Source organism: Alligator mississippiensis, chromosome 5 (genome assembly GCF_030867095.1).
Source record: "Alligator mississippiensis isolate rAllMis1 chromosome 5, rAllMis1, whole genome shotgun sequence".
Classification (NCBI taxonomy): domain Eukaryota; kingdom Metazoa; phylum Chordata; order Crocodylia; family Alligatoridae; genus Alligator; species Alligator mississippiensis.
The window spans coordinates 11243516-11261087 of NC_081828.1; the positions used below are offsets into that span (position 1 = coordinate 11243516).

General features: G+C 39.6%; 1 protein-coding gene across 1 annotated transcript in view; it reads right to left on the reverse strand.

Moving 5' to 3' along the window:
- USP24 (ubiquitin specific peptidase 24) overlaps positions 1 to 17572 on the reverse strand; it is a 92842-nt gene that overhangs the window by 30115 nt on the left and 45155 nt on the right. Inside the window, exons 18-38 of the mRNA XM_014598679.3 lie at positions 17224 to 17355; positions 16478 to 16589; positions 16254 to 16330; positions 15427 to 15567; positions 15239 to 15292; positions 14648 to 14763; positions 12599 to 12665; positions 12322 to 12432; positions 11584 to 11682; positions 11339 to 11509; positions 10192 to 10277; positions 9937 to 10030; positions 9495 to 9650; positions 7693 to 7790; positions 6968 to 7063; positions 6576 to 6804; positions 5237 to 5396; positions 4851 to 5006; positions 3405 to 3475; positions 1822 to 1982; positions 643 to 704 (exon numbers count right to left, since the gene is read on the reverse strand). Of these exons, the coding sequence (XP_014454165.1) occupies positions 643 to 704; positions 1822 to 1982; positions 3405 to 3475; positions 4851 to 5006; positions 5237 to 5396; positions 6576 to 6804; positions 6968 to 7063; positions 7693 to 7790; positions 9495 to 9650; positions 9937 to 10030; positions 10192 to 10277; positions 11339 to 11509; positions 11584 to 11682; positions 12322 to 12432; positions 12599 to 12665; positions 14648 to 14763; positions 15239 to 15292; positions 15427 to 15567; positions 16254 to 16330; positions 16478 to 16589; positions 17224 to 17355 (2449 nt within the window). The remainder of the gene's footprint in view (positions 1 to 642; positions 705 to 1821; positions 1983 to 3404; positions 3476 to 4850; positions 5007 to 5236; positions 5397 to 6575; positions 6805 to 6967; positions 7064 to 7692; positions 7791 to 9494; positions 9651 to 9936; positions 10031 to 10191; positions 10278 to 11338; positions 11510 to 11583; positions 11683 to 12321; positions 12433 to 12598; positions 12666 to 14647; positions 14764 to 15238; positions 15293 to 15426; positions 15568 to 16253; positions 16331 to 16477; positions 16590 to 17223; positions 17356 to 17572) is intronic.

Genomic DNA, 17572 nt, shown 5'->3' on the forward strand with positions numbered 1-17572 from the left:
ATGCCACACAGACAATCTTGGTGCACATTGACAACGTCTGTCTGACGCAGCTTGCTCTTCTTTGAAAACAGAGCAAGTACCTCTCACTTATTTTGCAGTAAGCGCATGTCTGTACCATGTCAGACCGTCCTAGGGAACACTGCTGAGAAAACACCACCTGAGAATCATAAACACTCCCTTGAGTGCTTGCTCCTGCCTCTGTTCACATCATGTGCTGAAAAAAGCATCATGTAGCTTGGGTATGGACCTGCCCAGTGCCACCCTCTACAGCACAGCAAAGACAGAGTGGTACCGGGCACGCATCAGAAACTAGCTATGTGCTATTTCATCGGCAATCAGCATGTGCAGAACAAGAAGGGCAGGCTTTCAGGGAGGCACCATCTCCAGCTCAGCAGGACACAGCTTAGACGCATCCTATGAGCACCTAGATGGAGGGCTAGTGTGAAGTACCTTATGAACTATAAACTGATATCCTACCTTATTATATCTAGTTTCCTGTGTAGAAAAGCCTTATGCCTGCTCTACCCAGGCTGCAGGCTCTCCAGAGCAGGGTCTTGGCTTGTATTTGTGTGTCTAGTATACTTATGGTTGCTACACACAAAACATATAACAATATGCAACTCCAACCTGAAACATACTTACACGTGAGATCGTCCAGCAACTGGCACCGCAGATCAAAATATTCTGTGCACTGAGACAAGAGTCTAAAACAAATATGAATCATTACAAATGGCAACAATTTTTTTACATAACTGTTTTTATTTACCTTTTCAGACCTTAAAGCATTTGCACAGAGATGCACTGTCCACTCACAATTACACACGTACACTATATAGCTATAAATGTGTGTGTAATTATACAGCCTAGATAGATAGATATCATTACACATACACACACACTTATGGCTACACATACAAATACTGTTGCTTCAAAAGAGATTTCTTCCTAGATGCCAATTTTTTAATTTAAAGTGACATCTCTTTTTTGCCCTCTGCTGACAATGGTATATTAAAGACTAAAGTAATATCAACAAAAATAGGATATAAAAATTGCAGTTCAATATTCATAACAAATTTAACTCATTAACTAAACAGCATGCTTTACCCAGTGATTCTCAATCATTTTGGACTCAAGGCACCCCTCCTTAACTCCTGTGAATTGAGTGGCACTCCATTAAAAAAACACCTAACTTATTACAGTATTTCTCTCTCTGCAGAGGGGCTGGGAACTGGGGGTGGGGAAAACAGCCAGTTAGGGCCTCAGCCTGAGCTTGCGCTTATCTTATTCTCCTCAAACTTCATGACACCCTTCAAAGGATCTTAAGACACCCCCCTTGGGTGCCCTGGCACCCTGGTTAAGAATCACAGCTTTATCCATTCAGAAAGGTGAATGAAATAGTCTAATTAAAACATAATGGGAAGGATGTAGGCAGTCAGTCTTGCAGCCAAAAGGGCTAAGCAATGTTCAAACTGGAACCAAACATGGTTTGCTGTCTGCTATGACCATATGCAACAAGACTTGAGGATTACTGATTTAAACCTTTGGCAGCTGTGAGCAGAAATTAGCATCTATATTCTTCATATAGGACTGCTGAAGAGTTGCAGCTACCAAGACAGACAGATCTGAATGGGATTTTGAAGTATTTACTGCCTACTACAAGAGTGGGAGAATAGACTGATGTGCATGTGTAAGGAAATGGGGTGTCCACCCCATGCAGAATTTGGTTCTGTTTCCTGCCAGCTTACGTTTTTTTCAGACTTGCCTGAAAACCATTGAAAACATGAAAATTTACCATCTTGAACAAACATGCATTTAACTTGCCTCTGGTTGATTCCTCTCATGATGCTGGTTGGTGACCATAGAGGCAACTGGGCAGTGAGAATGACGCTCAGAAGAAACTGGTTTGGTTTCTGTACATCTGGATGAGTTGATGTGTCTGTCTGACTAAGGGTGTATAGCTGGTCACAGGCAACCCGACGAATCTGAAATAACAGCATAATCACCACATATACTGTACAGTGCATGTTACTCAAGGACATTTGGTTAATTTGCTTAGAAGTCTGCAATATAAATCAGACACTGGAAAGCTTTAATAGACTTTGGGACCTACAGAACATGGCTTTTTGTCTCCCTCCGTATTCACCTATCCATCTGCAGAGGTTAACGGCCCCCTGAGTTGGCCATTTAGCTTAAGCAGCAGAGTTCTGTCTTAGATTCTCAGGTTTAGTCACCCTGGCTGATCCAGCTAGAGAAGTCGCTACAAAATACACCATGCCACATATACTCCTGTCACATTTCTAGCTAAGCAGCATTGTCTCCAAGTCACTACAGAACTAGGGCTACAGAAGCAAACGCTGGAAATTTGATAGATGGCATTCTTCCCTCCAAGGTCTGGGTGAGCCAGTTCTCCTTCTAAATTCCCACAAGACTGTGTTAGATGCCTTCTTTTGTTGGGAAACAGACAAAAACAAAAGTCCAACCACTTGCAGTCTTGATGTCTTTCATAAGTAGGGTGCTGGCCAAATCCCAACTAGAGTAACTGCTTACTTAAACTCCCCCTCAGAGATAGCTGTTTGTGGTAGGTGACACAATTATATATCAGTGTCCCCCTCCCCCAAGATTAACCTAGGAGATTTAATACTAATAAAGAGAGTTAATACAATATTAAGATTGTAAGATCAGGCATACAAATGACAAGAATTCCCAAAAGCTTAAGGATGACTCTTGAAACATTTACTTGGGCTAGATAATTCTATATTTTTTGGTATGTTAACAAAAAGTAATGTGAATTGCAATCTTAGACATGGAAAAAAGGAAAGCAAGACCCACAAACAACATACACAGCACATGCAACATAAATGAGTATGGCCAGGGCAACCTTGACTTCTGGACTATCCAGACTCGAGTGCTTGATCTCAGAAGAACAAATTAATTTTATGAGATTATTTGCATTTTGTTATGTTTCAGAGGCCTGGATTAGCACCTAAGAGTTTGTGCTTATCCAAGCCCTTCGGAGCTGCAAATTGCAGAAGAACAGCCACTTGTGACATTTGCAGTCCTGACTGGAACAATGAGTGTTAGCTTTCCTACCTTGCATAAGTGGTTTACTTTATTCAAACTTGTCAGCACAGTCCTACTTTCAATTAACATTTGGCATGCAAATGAAGCAAACAAATCAAGATTACTTTTAGTAGTATAATACTTTAACAAAATAATTAAATGGCACGGGCTTAATACAGAAATCAGTGATGTCTAATTGAGTAATATACATAACATGAATTCAGACACAAAAATGGTTAAAAATGTTGATAGCGAATATTTTTGTCCCGAGTCCAGTTACTTAACCAAGATGTATTGCACTGGGACCCCTAACAAGTGAATGCATTTTAATAATAGCCACTTACCTCAGCACTTGGTGATCCAAGGAGAATGTCAATGATGAAATCAGCAACACAAGGCAAGTTGTAGAAAGATCCTGAGATGAAACAATTCTAGTTAGGGTTTTGTTTGTTTCTTTGCCAGGGCTTATTAAAAGGAGTCAATTAATTGTACAATTTATATTTAAGTTCTAATAGGAAAAAAATACCCCACTCTACCAACAACAGAAATGAGAGGTAGACAGGAACCGGCATAGGCCCTGACTTTTCTCCTTCTGGCAAAGACCATGCATTGTAAACATCAAAAGACCAGTTTCCTCATTCTCCCTAAGGTTTCAAATATTTTGCTATGTGAAAACCAAGGTCTTGAGAAATCATTTACTAAACTAAGCTCTATCTAGTTTTTGCTAAACAACTAGTAAAACCAGAAGAATATGTTTCAAAGTGAAGTTGTAATCATTTAAATACTGAGCTCATTAAAGCTCTATCCATCACAACCTTAACATGCCTGCCAGTGCTGCCCCCAGACATACTGCATGCTGTGTCTCAGTATATCCTTTCCCCCACAACTAGAAGCATTTTAGGTGTACCCGTCTCATGGGTTAAATGTGATAGTGATGTCATATCTGTGATGGTCCAGGAATTATTTGAGGGGTAAAGATTTCAGACCTGTAGAATGTCTTGCATTTGAAAGCTTGTCTAACTCTATCCCAACTCTGCAGCTGGCCTAACAAAAGCATTCTAAGAAAGCCTTGCCACTCAATGGGTTAAATGGCACTCAGGAGTGTTAGTTAATCTAGCTGTACCAAACAGAGGCAGTACATTCTTTCAGGATGAAGGTTAGCATAGCCCGAGAAAGCCACTGCCCAGCCTGGTAAGTCCGTGGTCAAGCTGTGGCGTAAAACCTTGGTATCTGTTGAATGAAAGCCTAAGCACATAGGCAGTCCTATAAAATCAATCAGCTTGCTGAATCAGTTAATTTTTTGGACAAGGTTGAGGAAGTGGCAAAAAACCATTCATCTGCCATATATAGTTGCTATGATAGTTTGTGCACTTAACAAGAGCAGCATATCTACACCAGCAGCTGATTCATGGCAGTTTACCAGGAGGGTAGAATTAAATCTCAAATGTTTAGGAGTCATCTGCTGTCATCAAAAGTAACTCTCAGCTATATGCAAGCATGTGATTTATCATCCCAAACACATCAGACCTCAAGTGAAATCACAATTTAAGACTTCTGTTGTATCCTGATTATTCTGATAAATGTATAACATCACCATGCCATCCAATGTTTCATCTTGCACGATAAAGCTCGTGCCTTCCTTTCTAGTTGGTTTATTAAATTATGGCTGCAAATTGAGACGGTTCAACTAGAAGAAAATTCAGTAAGAAGTGAAGTAAAGTGCATGGATTCATACTAAAAAAAAAAAAAAAATCTAATTAAGTACTGCTTAATCAGAGTCTACTCCATACCTAACTGCTGGCTGCGTAGCTGTAAGCACGTAACTAACAGAGACAAGGCCTCTCCAGCAATCAGAGCATCTTTGGTGGATACAGACTGCTGTCTCACACAGATTCCAGCATGAAGGGCTGTTGGCTCTCCTTCGCTTCCTGAACTGCAATTGCTTCCTGCAACAGGTGAGAAACAAATGCTAAAAATCAATTATTTTCAGACTCTGACCAACATTTTGCCTCTTAAAAAAATATTTCAGTATTTAAGTGCATTTTAAACACAGCACAAGATTTAAGTATCAATTTTAAGTTAGCTCAACTTTGAATAACTTAAGTGTCACACTAATGAAGGGGATTGCTTTCTGTTTGCATTGGATGATTCAGTTTGGTAAGGATGATTCCCTTACCTGAGCTGCTGAGCCTGTTTCGAATCCCAGCAGGAAATAAAGTGTTGCTTTCTTTTATTGGTTGACTGCTCCCCACTAGGTCAAGCCGTCCTGCAGCAGCAGCCCAAGAAAGTCTCATGAAACAAGCCACCGTAGATGTGAAATCATTAACCTCCATAGTCTGAAGAAACAGGAAGGAGTGGTTACCTTTGCCTCATAAATAGCATCCATTAATTAGGAGGAAGGGCAATCTTCAGAGCCACAATGAATTCCCAATCATTTCCGTGTCTCTCCCATTAACTGGTCCAATGATGCAATGACTTTTTTTAAGGGGAATTTAGCATGGCTCCCATGAAAGTCATCAGCTTTGTCTCCCTTTCTCGCATCTGGAGCTAAGCAGACTAACCTCAAATCATACCAGCTGGGTAAGGAAGCACCAACGTAAGATCTCTACATTAAACATATGGTACTACTACTAAAACAGTTTATAGTTTCTTTAGATTAGACAGTAGAAAAAGGGGTCAAATTATTTCTTTATACCAGTGTGCTATACCACAGAGCCACTCCCAGACTAGGCCTTAAGAAATGCTGATTCTTAGTGTTTAGGAACACAGGTATGTCAACAGGTATGCCATTAGTTGTTCTCAGGCTGTCTTAAGAGCAGATATGGAGGCTGCCCCTAGACCAGCTTCATCATCACATTTTGGGTTTGATGCAGTACTGGCTGCAGACTGGCAGAACCAGATGGGGTGCACTTGTGAACATCCTTCTCCAGGCACGCTGGATAAATGATGAACCCCCTTCTCTCTACTGGAGTTAGGCACACATTTGTCCCCTTGCCCCCACAACATGCCCACCCAGGCTAATGATGAAGTTTTATTCCTATAAAGTTACAGTTAAAAGCAATATCGGTAATTAGAAACTCTGGGGAGATTTTAATCAAGTTAGCACAGTTTTTAGCTACACTGACAAACAGGAACCTGGTCACCTTCTAAATTCTGGTTTCTGGGTGTATAATTCAATCCAATACTTCACTGTTTCCCCTCTGATTTTACAGACTGTACAGTGTGACAGAAAACAGATCATATGTAAAAGAGAATTAACAGAAACACTATATTATGTCTGGGTGTCTTCCAACAACCCTGACAAAGCAGTGATTAGTCACGCCATTGGTTTACTATTTCAATATATTATGGATCTTTTAGAGAGACTAATTAAAAAAAAGTAGGGTGAGCTTTGGGGTAAAGACCTGGATTTTCTCCAAGACTTTTAAATGCTAATTTCTGCAGTTCTCCATCAAACAAGTTTAACCTTCACCTTTTATTGGAGAGTATTGTACTTTAGCAAAACTTGTGCTTACTTGGATTGCAACTCGGGCAGCAGGTATGATCTCTTCCACCCGAATGGAGGATCTGTCAGATACTGACAGCTGTCGGTAGGATGACTTCTCGGGCGTTCCACAAATGGACATCTGTCTGCTAGCCTGCCGGCTCACGTTACGGAAGGGACGTGAGGACAGAGCTTCTACTCCATCCTTAAGGAAATCATCATCTAGTAAGGTAGGCATTGTTTGGCCAACAAGCAAGAACCTGAACACAAAAGAAGTCAGGCCTATTTTTGAACAACAATTGGTGATCAGCTTCATTGCAGTACTCAAAGGACTGGTTATATTTGGTGACATTAGGCTAATGACTACAAATGTAAATAAAAAGAATAAGTACAATTATAACACAATGAAAAGCAATCCCGTACCTGGCAAGTTGTAGACAGATGGAATAGACTCCCTGTCTTGTTTCATAGTCCACTTCTGAGGGTATGGAGTCTCTCTGCATCACATTTACAACCAAGCTTGAAAAATAAAAACAAAAGGCTTTGTTTAATACAGTATTTTAGCAAGTATTTTTTCTTCTCCCTCTCTCAGTCACCAGATCATCAGTTACTGCCAGACTGTACAGATCCTCAGTTACCAGACTCACACCTCCAGAAATGATAATCCTATGCTGTTTCCAACTGTGCCTCAGCTCCCCACTTCCAGGGGGTAAAATTTAGTTTCAGTGCCTGATTCCAGCCTCTGCTAAAACCGGTAAAAAGGCCAGCTCCTGAGGTAGTTGTGAAATGTCAACATCATTCTAAACTGAAATGAGGCCAATTATTTAGCACCCAAGCACTGGCTACAGCATTAGGAGCCCTGAAAACAGAAAACTAATTCTGCTAAGAATGCATCACTGAATCAGAGTGCAAAGCCATGCACATTGCACTGTAAATAGAAAAGCTGTTCAGTTATTACTGGTGAAAGTAAATCTGCACATAGCTCTTATATAGAAAGACAAAAATGGATTGGATATAGTTGAATAAAATGCTTTGTAAGCATCTTACACTGCATATAATATAATAAAGTCTACTTCAAAATTATACATTAGCACAGACCAGAAAAGGTGTCACAGGGGAAAAAAAGTTAGGTGTTTACAAGGTCTAACCTTAATCCTCCTGCCCTGAGGAAGTTTTCACAGAAAGATTTGGCACAGTTTCTTGCCATTTCATCATCTGCAGTTGGCATCAGCTTGGAGCTCAGAACCTGAAAAATGCAAAAAGTATAAATATTCTATAACCCATGTAGACAAAAATTATGTACCTGGCACTTTAGACACACTAGAGACTCACCTCACAGTCAGTACTGCCTGTTTCCTCTGAGAGAGGAGACTGTGCAGCTATTCAAGTTACATTCTTTCAAAGCTTTTACTAGTAAGAGAGGCATGAAATATTTTAAAATAGTAAAGGAAGCAGAAAAGATATTCTCTGAAAAAGCTTCCCACCCACAGCAAATGGCTGCTATATAGTACAGGGCAAATTCTTCTTATTGTTCATATATATGTTTGTTCTTCTTATTGTTCATATATATGGATCAATTAGATGTTCATCGCACTGTAAAATGGAATCTGAGCATCCAACAGGATGACCTCCTACACTGCACCTTCTGAATTTGGGAATCATGAACAAGTTCCTGGATGGGTCACAATCACCCAACCATTCATCACTGCTAGAAGAGGGTGAAAATGCGACCTGGTTGTAGCATACAGGAATAATACAGGAAAAAAATGGAGAACTACCAAAGGAGGAATATAATAATTAGAAGATTCCTAGAGAAGTTTTCCCAGACACCAGCAATAAGAGCATCAGTCTTTGTTCAAAAAGGGGGAAGGGTGGAGAGGGAGGTGTGTGACAGACGATACTTGTGCCCCTAACTGTACTAAGAATTTCACTTATCATTGACAACGGACCTCCCAACTTGTAATTACTGATCTAGACATCTGTAATGGTGTAAAGAAATGCCCTAACCATACCAGTATGACTCATTGCTGACAACTGTTATCCCATAAAAGCACCTAAAATTACTTAGTTTCCCAGTGCAGGCAGAGAGAGGGAAGACATAGGTCCCTTAGCAATGACCTATTGGCTGAATTCTTTGGCATTCTCTTTTTATTTAATGCACACACATGAAACTCTGGAAAAAAGTGCGCTTGTGGGGTTTGAATCTGTTTAAATCTTTTGGAGTTCTGGGATGTACATGGCTCTCAGGAATACATTTAGAAATCAATAATCTACCACAGGCTTTTAGTCATTGCAAAGTGAATGGAATATTTACAACTAGTTTCCTGCAACTGAGCCTGTGTCCATTATGGCACTAACCCTGGGTGTCTTTAGAACTGCAGTAAAACCCACTGTCTGTCTGTCTCAAAAAAAAAGGTTTCTCTTGGTCCTCCTAGTTGGGTTTGTCAGAATTCTTCTCACAGGGACATTGCCACAATTTTTGCTAGCATTTTTCCTAGCTTCCAAACTGTCAAGGTTCCTCATTTTGGTAAAAATAATCCAATTAAAGTATCAAACTGAACACAGCCTGACTTTCAAAGATGTTAAGAACTATTCACTTTTAAAAAGAGCTGCAAGTATCCAGTACCTCTGAAGATCCAGTGAAAGATTCAAAATAAATGGCTAAAGAACTTCCATTACATGGGCGGAAAAATACTAACAAAAAAGCATGCATTTGTTTTACAACTGCAGTGATAGAGGCCTAGATTTATAAGGAAATCTTACAGCAACTTTAAAGCAAACTTCAAGCTCTACACTTATGGACCTTTTGTCACCATATAGTCTTGCTAGGTTCTTGATTTATATAATGAACTCAGTGTAGGGTAGTTGGTTCTTAGTAACTGAACATATCTTTTTAGGATTCAAATGGTTTAAGTGCTAGAAAACTGAGGCACACCAAGTATTTTCTTACCTCCAAGTTGTAGAGCACTCTAAAGGTGGACATGCCTGGAGCGAAAGATCTGAAGAGACTTTCCAATATTGAGCTAGCACTGGGCTGGTGTTGGTGTTTTGAAGACAAAGAGGGAGATTTTGAAGATTGAGAACTTGATTCTGACAGCAGTGTTTTCTAAAAGAGGAAAGGCACAGAAAAAGCAGCACTTTTAGAACAGTGTATTTCACCAAAAGTAGGCCTTTGAACATCATCTTCTGAAAACCCAGGAACAGCCCCATTTGGAAAACAGCTAGAAATAAATAATTCAATCCTTGAGAACCTTTTACTGCTATCATTGAAGTTTTACATAGCCTGAACCTTTGCATAAGAGTATCCTGACAGAGTATTACAATTTGGATATTTTAAAAAAAATATTCTTTACCCTATATGAACAAGAACTCTGGATGATTTTAATCCATACCTTTCTTCCCAGAGAATCTAGTTGATCAAGTGCTTCCTGAATAGCTGGGTCAGTAGGAATTAACAGCAGAAGCTTTCGTACTCGCAACGTTATCCTGCAAGTTAAGAGCAGTTTATTCCACATAAGATAGGATTCACTGAGCCACAGAGTGGACTGGAGTCTGCATATTTTTGGAATTATTTTTAAAGAGGCAGCTATTTGGACTCTGCAGTAACAGCATTTCTCTAATGTTTAATAATCATTTAGCTTGTTTACCTTGGCTCCTCTAGGTTGGCAAGCTGATATAGCATGTCAAATACATTACACACGAGAGCCATTACTACTCCAGGAAGGGATTTCTCCTGAGGATTAAGCAGAAACACAATTATAAAGATATTCCCCCTACCTCTCTAAGCTAGTTTATGGACTTCCCCATTGAAGCAACTGACCCAAATACAAAATTTGACCCAGGGAAATCTCATCAACTTTCTAGCCCAAGGCATTATTTGAATTCCAATATTTAATCATTTACTGTTCCATACACCTATTTCTGTAGATTTTTACATCTACCTCAGACAAGAGACTTCTCTGGGCCAGCTGCTAACTCTGAGTTGGAGCACAATGAGAGAGGTGTTCTAATCTTCCCCCATTCTCAGATGTTTTCTTTCACATACTTGAGTTTTATTGGCATAGAATTCCAGAAAAACTGCTGAGGTTTTATACTTAATTGCCTGCATGTCATCAAATAATGAAACAAGACTGAGCCTTGCATTTGCTTGAGTCTGAGACTTTGCATTTGCCATAAATACCTAATAAGTAGGTATTTATACACTCAAGTACACAAGTAATGCACTCAATACATGCACATATTTTAAATCTAGTTTGGATTGGATTTAAGTATCTTGTTTTAATTTCAATTTGTAATAAAAGAAACCTTCCTTTAAAAGCATTTACTCAATCCCAGAGGTTTTTGTTTTGTTTTTTTAAATCTTCCCTTCCCTCCCTACTCCTCCTCCCTCCCCCCAGTCCCATTTAAGCAAAGGATCATGTACCCACAAAGCACATGGGCATTGCATAAGATTTTCTTTACAAATCAAGTGGATTACAACACTGACTGACAATGCCTCAGTCATTTTCATCTATGCTTCTGTCAAAATACAGAACATCCTAATCTTTAGCACCCATGCTATTCAAATCCAGGTTGTCTGGACTGGAATCAGTCTGGTAACTCTGGACTGATTTTGTAATATATACAAATGGAAGCCAGAAACACTCCCCTTTTTAATTCTCATACATAGCAGAATTTGAAATCAGTCTTTGGAAGTGAAGGGGGTAAAGCATGAGCTACAACTTCACCACATTTGCAAAGACTAGCTCATGGAAAGTGTCCTGTCACAGCAGGTTTCATCTTATTGTACTGTACCTGTTCCATTACATATGATGAACTGAAGACACCACTGCTATTACTGGAGCTGGCTGAGGAATCTGCAGAGCTCCCTGATGGGGTTCCGCTTCCTGATGTTTTTACTGTTAGCATGTGCTCATCTGAGAAGCCCAGCTGGTGGAGCAGCTTCTGATCTTTATTTACTGTGAGCTGCAACAAAGCGTTTACCACTTAGTTTTGGTAGCAAGAATCAAGTTCATTAGATTACTTGTTAATTAACATACCAGACTATCGTTTGCAAATATCTGGATATTATCCACAGGAGAATTCAGCAGCTTTGCTATCTTCCATCTGACACTTGCCACAGTTTCATTGCTGTGAGCCTGTAAAATACAATGTTAGTGTGGTGGATGCTGATTAAACAGCAGGGCCTGACTTTCTTTAATGTTCTATTAAAAGTTTATTAATTTTTTTTCCTGCTCCCCTACTATGTATAAGAATATTTTCCACAAGGAGGACTGCCTATATAGGGAAACACTGAAAATGAGATAAGATGCTGCTAAGTGAACACAACCTGGAAAATTAATATTCTTTACATGAGTTTCTCTATCATCATCCTCTTTCTAGGTCTAAGTACATTTTTAGAAACAGTGGGCATGTTTACATGATATGTTTACTGCAGAGTAGACCAATTAGCTCTGAAGTAAATGTCTCAGCGTCTATACGTGCAGGGCTATTAGGCTGAAGTAAACTAATAAACTGCAGCACCGCATGTGTAGACGCTGATGTGGCTGGCTGGTGCACAAGGGTGTTTCAGTGCAGAGGCTGCCTCGTGGCCTAGCCAGCGCATCATTAATATGCATGTGTAGACATACCCAGTAAATCCAAGCTAACTGCACTACGTAAAATGTTTATCCAGATCGCAATTCATTCATCCTCAGGATGGGGCACAGATAGAGTACTGACCTTTCACAAATAAAATGATCAATATGATAGGATATAGGTAACCAGTACAGACATACCTCTACAGTGAAGGTATCTTTGGTAGATTCGTATGTAACATTAAGCGTTAAGAGATGTCCATGGAAAGAGGCACCATGAGGTAGAATAGTTCGAGGAACATAGTAAAGATCCTACAGAGACAGACAATTCTTGAAGTAAAAGTATTTTTACAACAGAGAGCTGTAACAAGGATTCTACTGAACTATAGCATAGATCTGAATAATTTACAGCGCTATTAAAATACTGAAAGGTTTCTTATCAAGCCATGAGACAGACATAAATATTCAAGCACCTTACCTCTATGGTTATCACATAGCGTTCCGCCAAAAGTAGCAGCCTCTCAATTATTACAAGTTTAGTTGACCTAGAGGTTGGGTCCAAAATAAAAGCAGGGAGTAAGTGGCTTAGGCAAAGGTCACCATCACAGATTAGTACTCAGCAAAACCAAGGACTAAATTTGGTGGAGACTAAGAAGTCTAGGTCTACTAAACCGAGATGCTTTGGTAGAGCAGGGTGAAAAACTTGCACTGTACGCACTCCGTGTATCATGGCTGAGACACTGCACAGTATGCCTAGAGAGACCATTTTTATACCTGGACACTAAAATTGACAGGTTTAGAAACCATTAGATCCCTGAAGGATGAGAAGCCACCTTCCACCATCTTCTATGCCAGGACTGGCAATCTTTTACAAGCAGTGGGCTGGAACAACCTGGCTCTGGTCTAATGCAGGCCAAGTAGTTTTGGCAGCACATCAGCAGTGGGAGGCTTTCCCCATGCTCAGCTAGGCAGCTGTGACTGTGCCACCATTTTTTTTCCCAGCCTCCCACTCTCCAGCTGCAGCATGGGCACAGATACTAGCTAGTGGGGAGGTACACTGGGACCAGGTGCAAACTGTGTCCATGCTGCTGCTCTTCTCCTTACTCCCTCTCCCTGCTCCTTGCCTCCAGCTACAGCATGGGCAGAGCTGGACACTGCCCAGCCCCAGTGAAACTCCTGACTGGCTGGAAGCCGTATCCACACTGCAGGTGGCAGGTGTGGTGTTCAGGAGGTGGCAGCAGTACAGAAACAGCTTGCAGTGATCCCGGTGCAGCTCCCCATGGGTTGGAAGAAGCACCTGCACCACAGCCAGGGAACAGGGGTTGGGACAAGCATTGGCAGCTCAGGCACAGCTCCCACTTGCCTAGCCCTGGCATAGGTATAGACAAATCCCCCAGTCACTAAAACCACCAGGCCCACGTCAGAACAGAGCAGAGAGAACAGGGAGAAGCAGCAGTCATTTGTAGCTGGAAGCTGCCTGGCCTTAGCACTGCCATGGGCACAGGCACAGCCAAAGTCCTCCAGCTCTGAGGGATGGAGCCAATGGTTTCATGGGCTGGCCATATGCTGCTGACTCCTGTTCTATGCCACGTATGGAATGCATGAAAAGCAGCAATGATCCTAGAGAACTTCAGTGCTTACACTTCCAACCCAATTCCCTATACAGGCTTTTAAAACAAAGCCTTTTCTGAAATCAATTAAATATTAACTGAACTATGTAGCTGAAAAACTACCATTGTAAACAGCCACACACCTGCCCCTAGATAGAAGCATTATGAAAGCAGCTTATCCTGCTAAGAGGAATAGGCAAAGTTGGGTTACTGCTTGCAAATGTTAGTTTATGATATACACTCATTTGTGCTACTTCAAAAAAACCTTTGCTTTAAAGGATGATTGGAGCAAATCCCAATCTCTCATACTAAGAGCAGAGACTTAAAAGGCCCATATCAACAGAAGCACTTAAGTATATTTTAGCTCCTTTGCCAAAGATTGCATACAGAAAACAGCCTTAAAACCACTTCAGAGCCTAAGCTTTTACCAGTGAAGTCCCCTAGGTGCTCAGAATGCTGTTACTTGTCCATGCCCATATCTGCTGTCATCGTGGTTGAGCAAAGCATTTATCTCCTACTTAAGCCTGATGGGATTCACACATGAGGTACTTCTATGCCTCATCTTTTAGAGGGTCCAATTCGGTAATGTGTCCAGAGCACATTTAACATGTTTTATTCAATTAGGAATAGAAGAACTACAGCTTAACCACCTTTCTTGGACGAAGAGATGTAAAGTGCTATAGAGAAAAGCTGAGCAGTTCTGTTTGTTGCAATGACCTGCTTGGTAACCTTGAATCACCCTGAGAATCTGCAAAGAAATCCAATCTTACAGGGTAGACAATAAGGAATACAAAACCTGAGGCTATACTGAGCTGATATATTCGTCACACTAAAATGTATCGCACTTTAAATTTAAACTTGTGTAGGAAGAAGCTCAGACATCTGTTGTATGTTTATCCTCTTAAGTGAAGACATACCTGTAGGGAGACTGTACTGACGTTGCTACAGTAGGCATAGCCGTTGCTGTAAGCATTTTTGTAGCCCTCGTAACAGCATGTGTTAATGTTGGACCACCAAGTGCTGAACTGGCTGCCTAGAAGATAAAAGCAGACATGTGTAGAGCTATACATACCTTGCACTGTGTTTCAGTGATGAAAAGCAAGAACTAAATGAGATTGAAGCCTTTATTGTGTTACCTTAAAGCTTCAACTACATTATGTTACTTTTGTACCATCACTAAGGGGTGGTGGCTCATGAAAGGAAAATCCCCGTTCATTAAAAAAAAAAACTTTAGCATTTTTACCACAATTCATTATTCTAGTGCTCATTTAAGGTACATGTTTGCACTACACACTGAAGTACAAGCAGCTTATTTTAAAATGTAAAGGCCAGTAAATTCTTTATGTATTTTTCAATGAAAGACTTGCAATATTCTGGGAGAAAGGATAGGGTTACACTGTTTAGATCATGAATGACTTTTTGTTACGCAAATAAAGTGCTAAATAAAATGGTGAGTTGTTTAAGTAAAATTACATCAAGGTAAAATGGGATTTCAGTTTGTCACTTACCTCTAATCTCGTATAACAATCAGCAATAAATTTCTTGTGTAGTGACACTGAATCCTTAAGAGATGAAGGACAAGTAAATTAGATTTTTATTTTTAAAAAACTGTGAAATGGCCAAATTAAATGACCAGTTATAGTACGCAGAGTACTAAACCTGTGTCTCAAAACTGATATAAAAAAAATATAGCTACCTTTTTCAGTCTTGGATTTAAATTAATATAGCTATAATTTATGATCAACTGAATGGCTTCATTTGCAATTTCTTCATCAGGAGATTCCATTGCAATTTTCCAAATAAAATCCATTCCTATTAATTCCAGTTTTTCTACACTCTGTTCAAGAAAAAAGAAAACAATGCTAAAATTCAAATTTTGCTAGTTATATATCATAACAATGTATATAATTATAAAAGTTTTATGCCTGTTGGAAAAAGCAATTTTTGGCACACATTAAAAGCTGTTTTGGTGTGTCACTCAGTATGCTATGAAATAAACTTCAAATCTACGTCATTTAAGAAGTCTAAACCACTGCATACATGACATTTAAACAGTGATGCCTGACCCCCCCATCATCTCAGCCAAACCAAATCAAGACTGAAAAACTAGCAACATTTAAGACTTCCATTCTGCTAAGTAATGGAATTTATTCAAAATATCCGATCATATGCTAACATGGCTCATCAAATGGCATGTACTGATCAAATACTTAAGTCAGACTTGAGGACCTGTCAACAAATATGACAAATTAAGAGTCTGTGATGGGTACAGCAAGCTACTTTTGCTAGTAAAAATAAGAGCAGACAAGGTTAATAACGGTAAAAATTTTAAGGATTTCAATATATTGAACTTACTTGTTCAATATATTTGTAACTTACTTGTTCAATATATTTGTAAAAAATTAACTACTAAAAACAACAGGGTTTTTTTGGCTATATGTGAGCAAAAAAGGGTAGAACTTTTCTTTGTTCAGAATACAGTTAAAACAAGGCTTGAGATATAAAATTTTACAAATGACTTACCAATTGAGTTCCCTGCCTCTTTAGTCGATGATCACACAGATTCACATTCTCAAAGAACGTCTTAAATAAACTGAAACCTGCATGTAAAAACGATGCAACTTTTTATTTGGGTTTAGGTCCTATGCTCGTCTTCTACACAAACAACAAGACTGAGAACAAGTAGAGACTGACACAATGAGGTTCATTTTAAAGCTGATCCAGTGCCCAAAACAGATTTTTCGTACCATTCATCGTGATTTCATACGACTCCAGCTTAAGAATTTTCTCTTTGAAGAGCTGCTGTTGCACGTCACTCTCCAGATCGTGCTGACCTTTTGTAAACCACTCAAAGCACATCTGTGAATGGAGTAGAAAAGCATAAGCACGGGTTCCCCACTTAACATCAGAAGTTCAGCACATCTGATATTGCCGGTACTATAATGATTTAAATCTTAGTGATTCTAATAAGAAATACTTAAACAATGACAAGGAAAGTTATGCATCTGGAACTACCTGAAATGAATACTACTGCATATAGCATTATTTTACTAGGTATCCGTATAAATGCAGAGAATATTAGACTTCATCTTGGAGCAAAAAGTTCAAATTCCACACCTCAAATTCCACTTTCTACACTACCCAAGCAAAGCAGCATTAGGGATTCCTGGCACTGAGATTACAGCAATCTTTTCCAGGAAATGTTAAGTGACATTTTGTTGTATATGACTCTATGGGTTGAACATTAATCAAGAAATGAAGAGAACTCTCATACAGAGACAGCCGACCAAAATTCCCTTTCAACCGAATACATTTATGTCCAGTGAAACATGCTAGTTATTGTTAAAATATAAAACCAGTATCATTCTACACGACTTTGGAAAGTATTTAAAGACAAACAGAAAGCGAGAAAAAAAATTAACTGGAAAGCCACTAACGAATGAGCTGTTAACTCCATTCCTCAATCACAGGGAAATCATTTGAAGTTTCTTACCTCACGATCTAACTCACAAACATCCTGACCAGTCACAAGGCATTCCCAGATTTCCCTGGCACGATTCCAACCCAAGTAGAGGGTGGCTTCTTGCAGAAAAAATGCTAAAAATTTTAGATGTGCCTCTAGGTACTGAAGAGGAGAAAACAGAATCAAGTATAAAGTCTTGTCCTTCTGAGAGAGAACTTTTAAATTGAAAATATAGTTTTGGCCTCAGTTGTTAACGTATGATTGTCTGGAGAACTAGAAACTGCATCTGCAATCAAATCCATGTGAACAGGCCTGCCCAGAGATTGCTGCAGGGCCTGCTATTATTTCTATTTTAAGCTAAAGATATAATTTGGGGCAT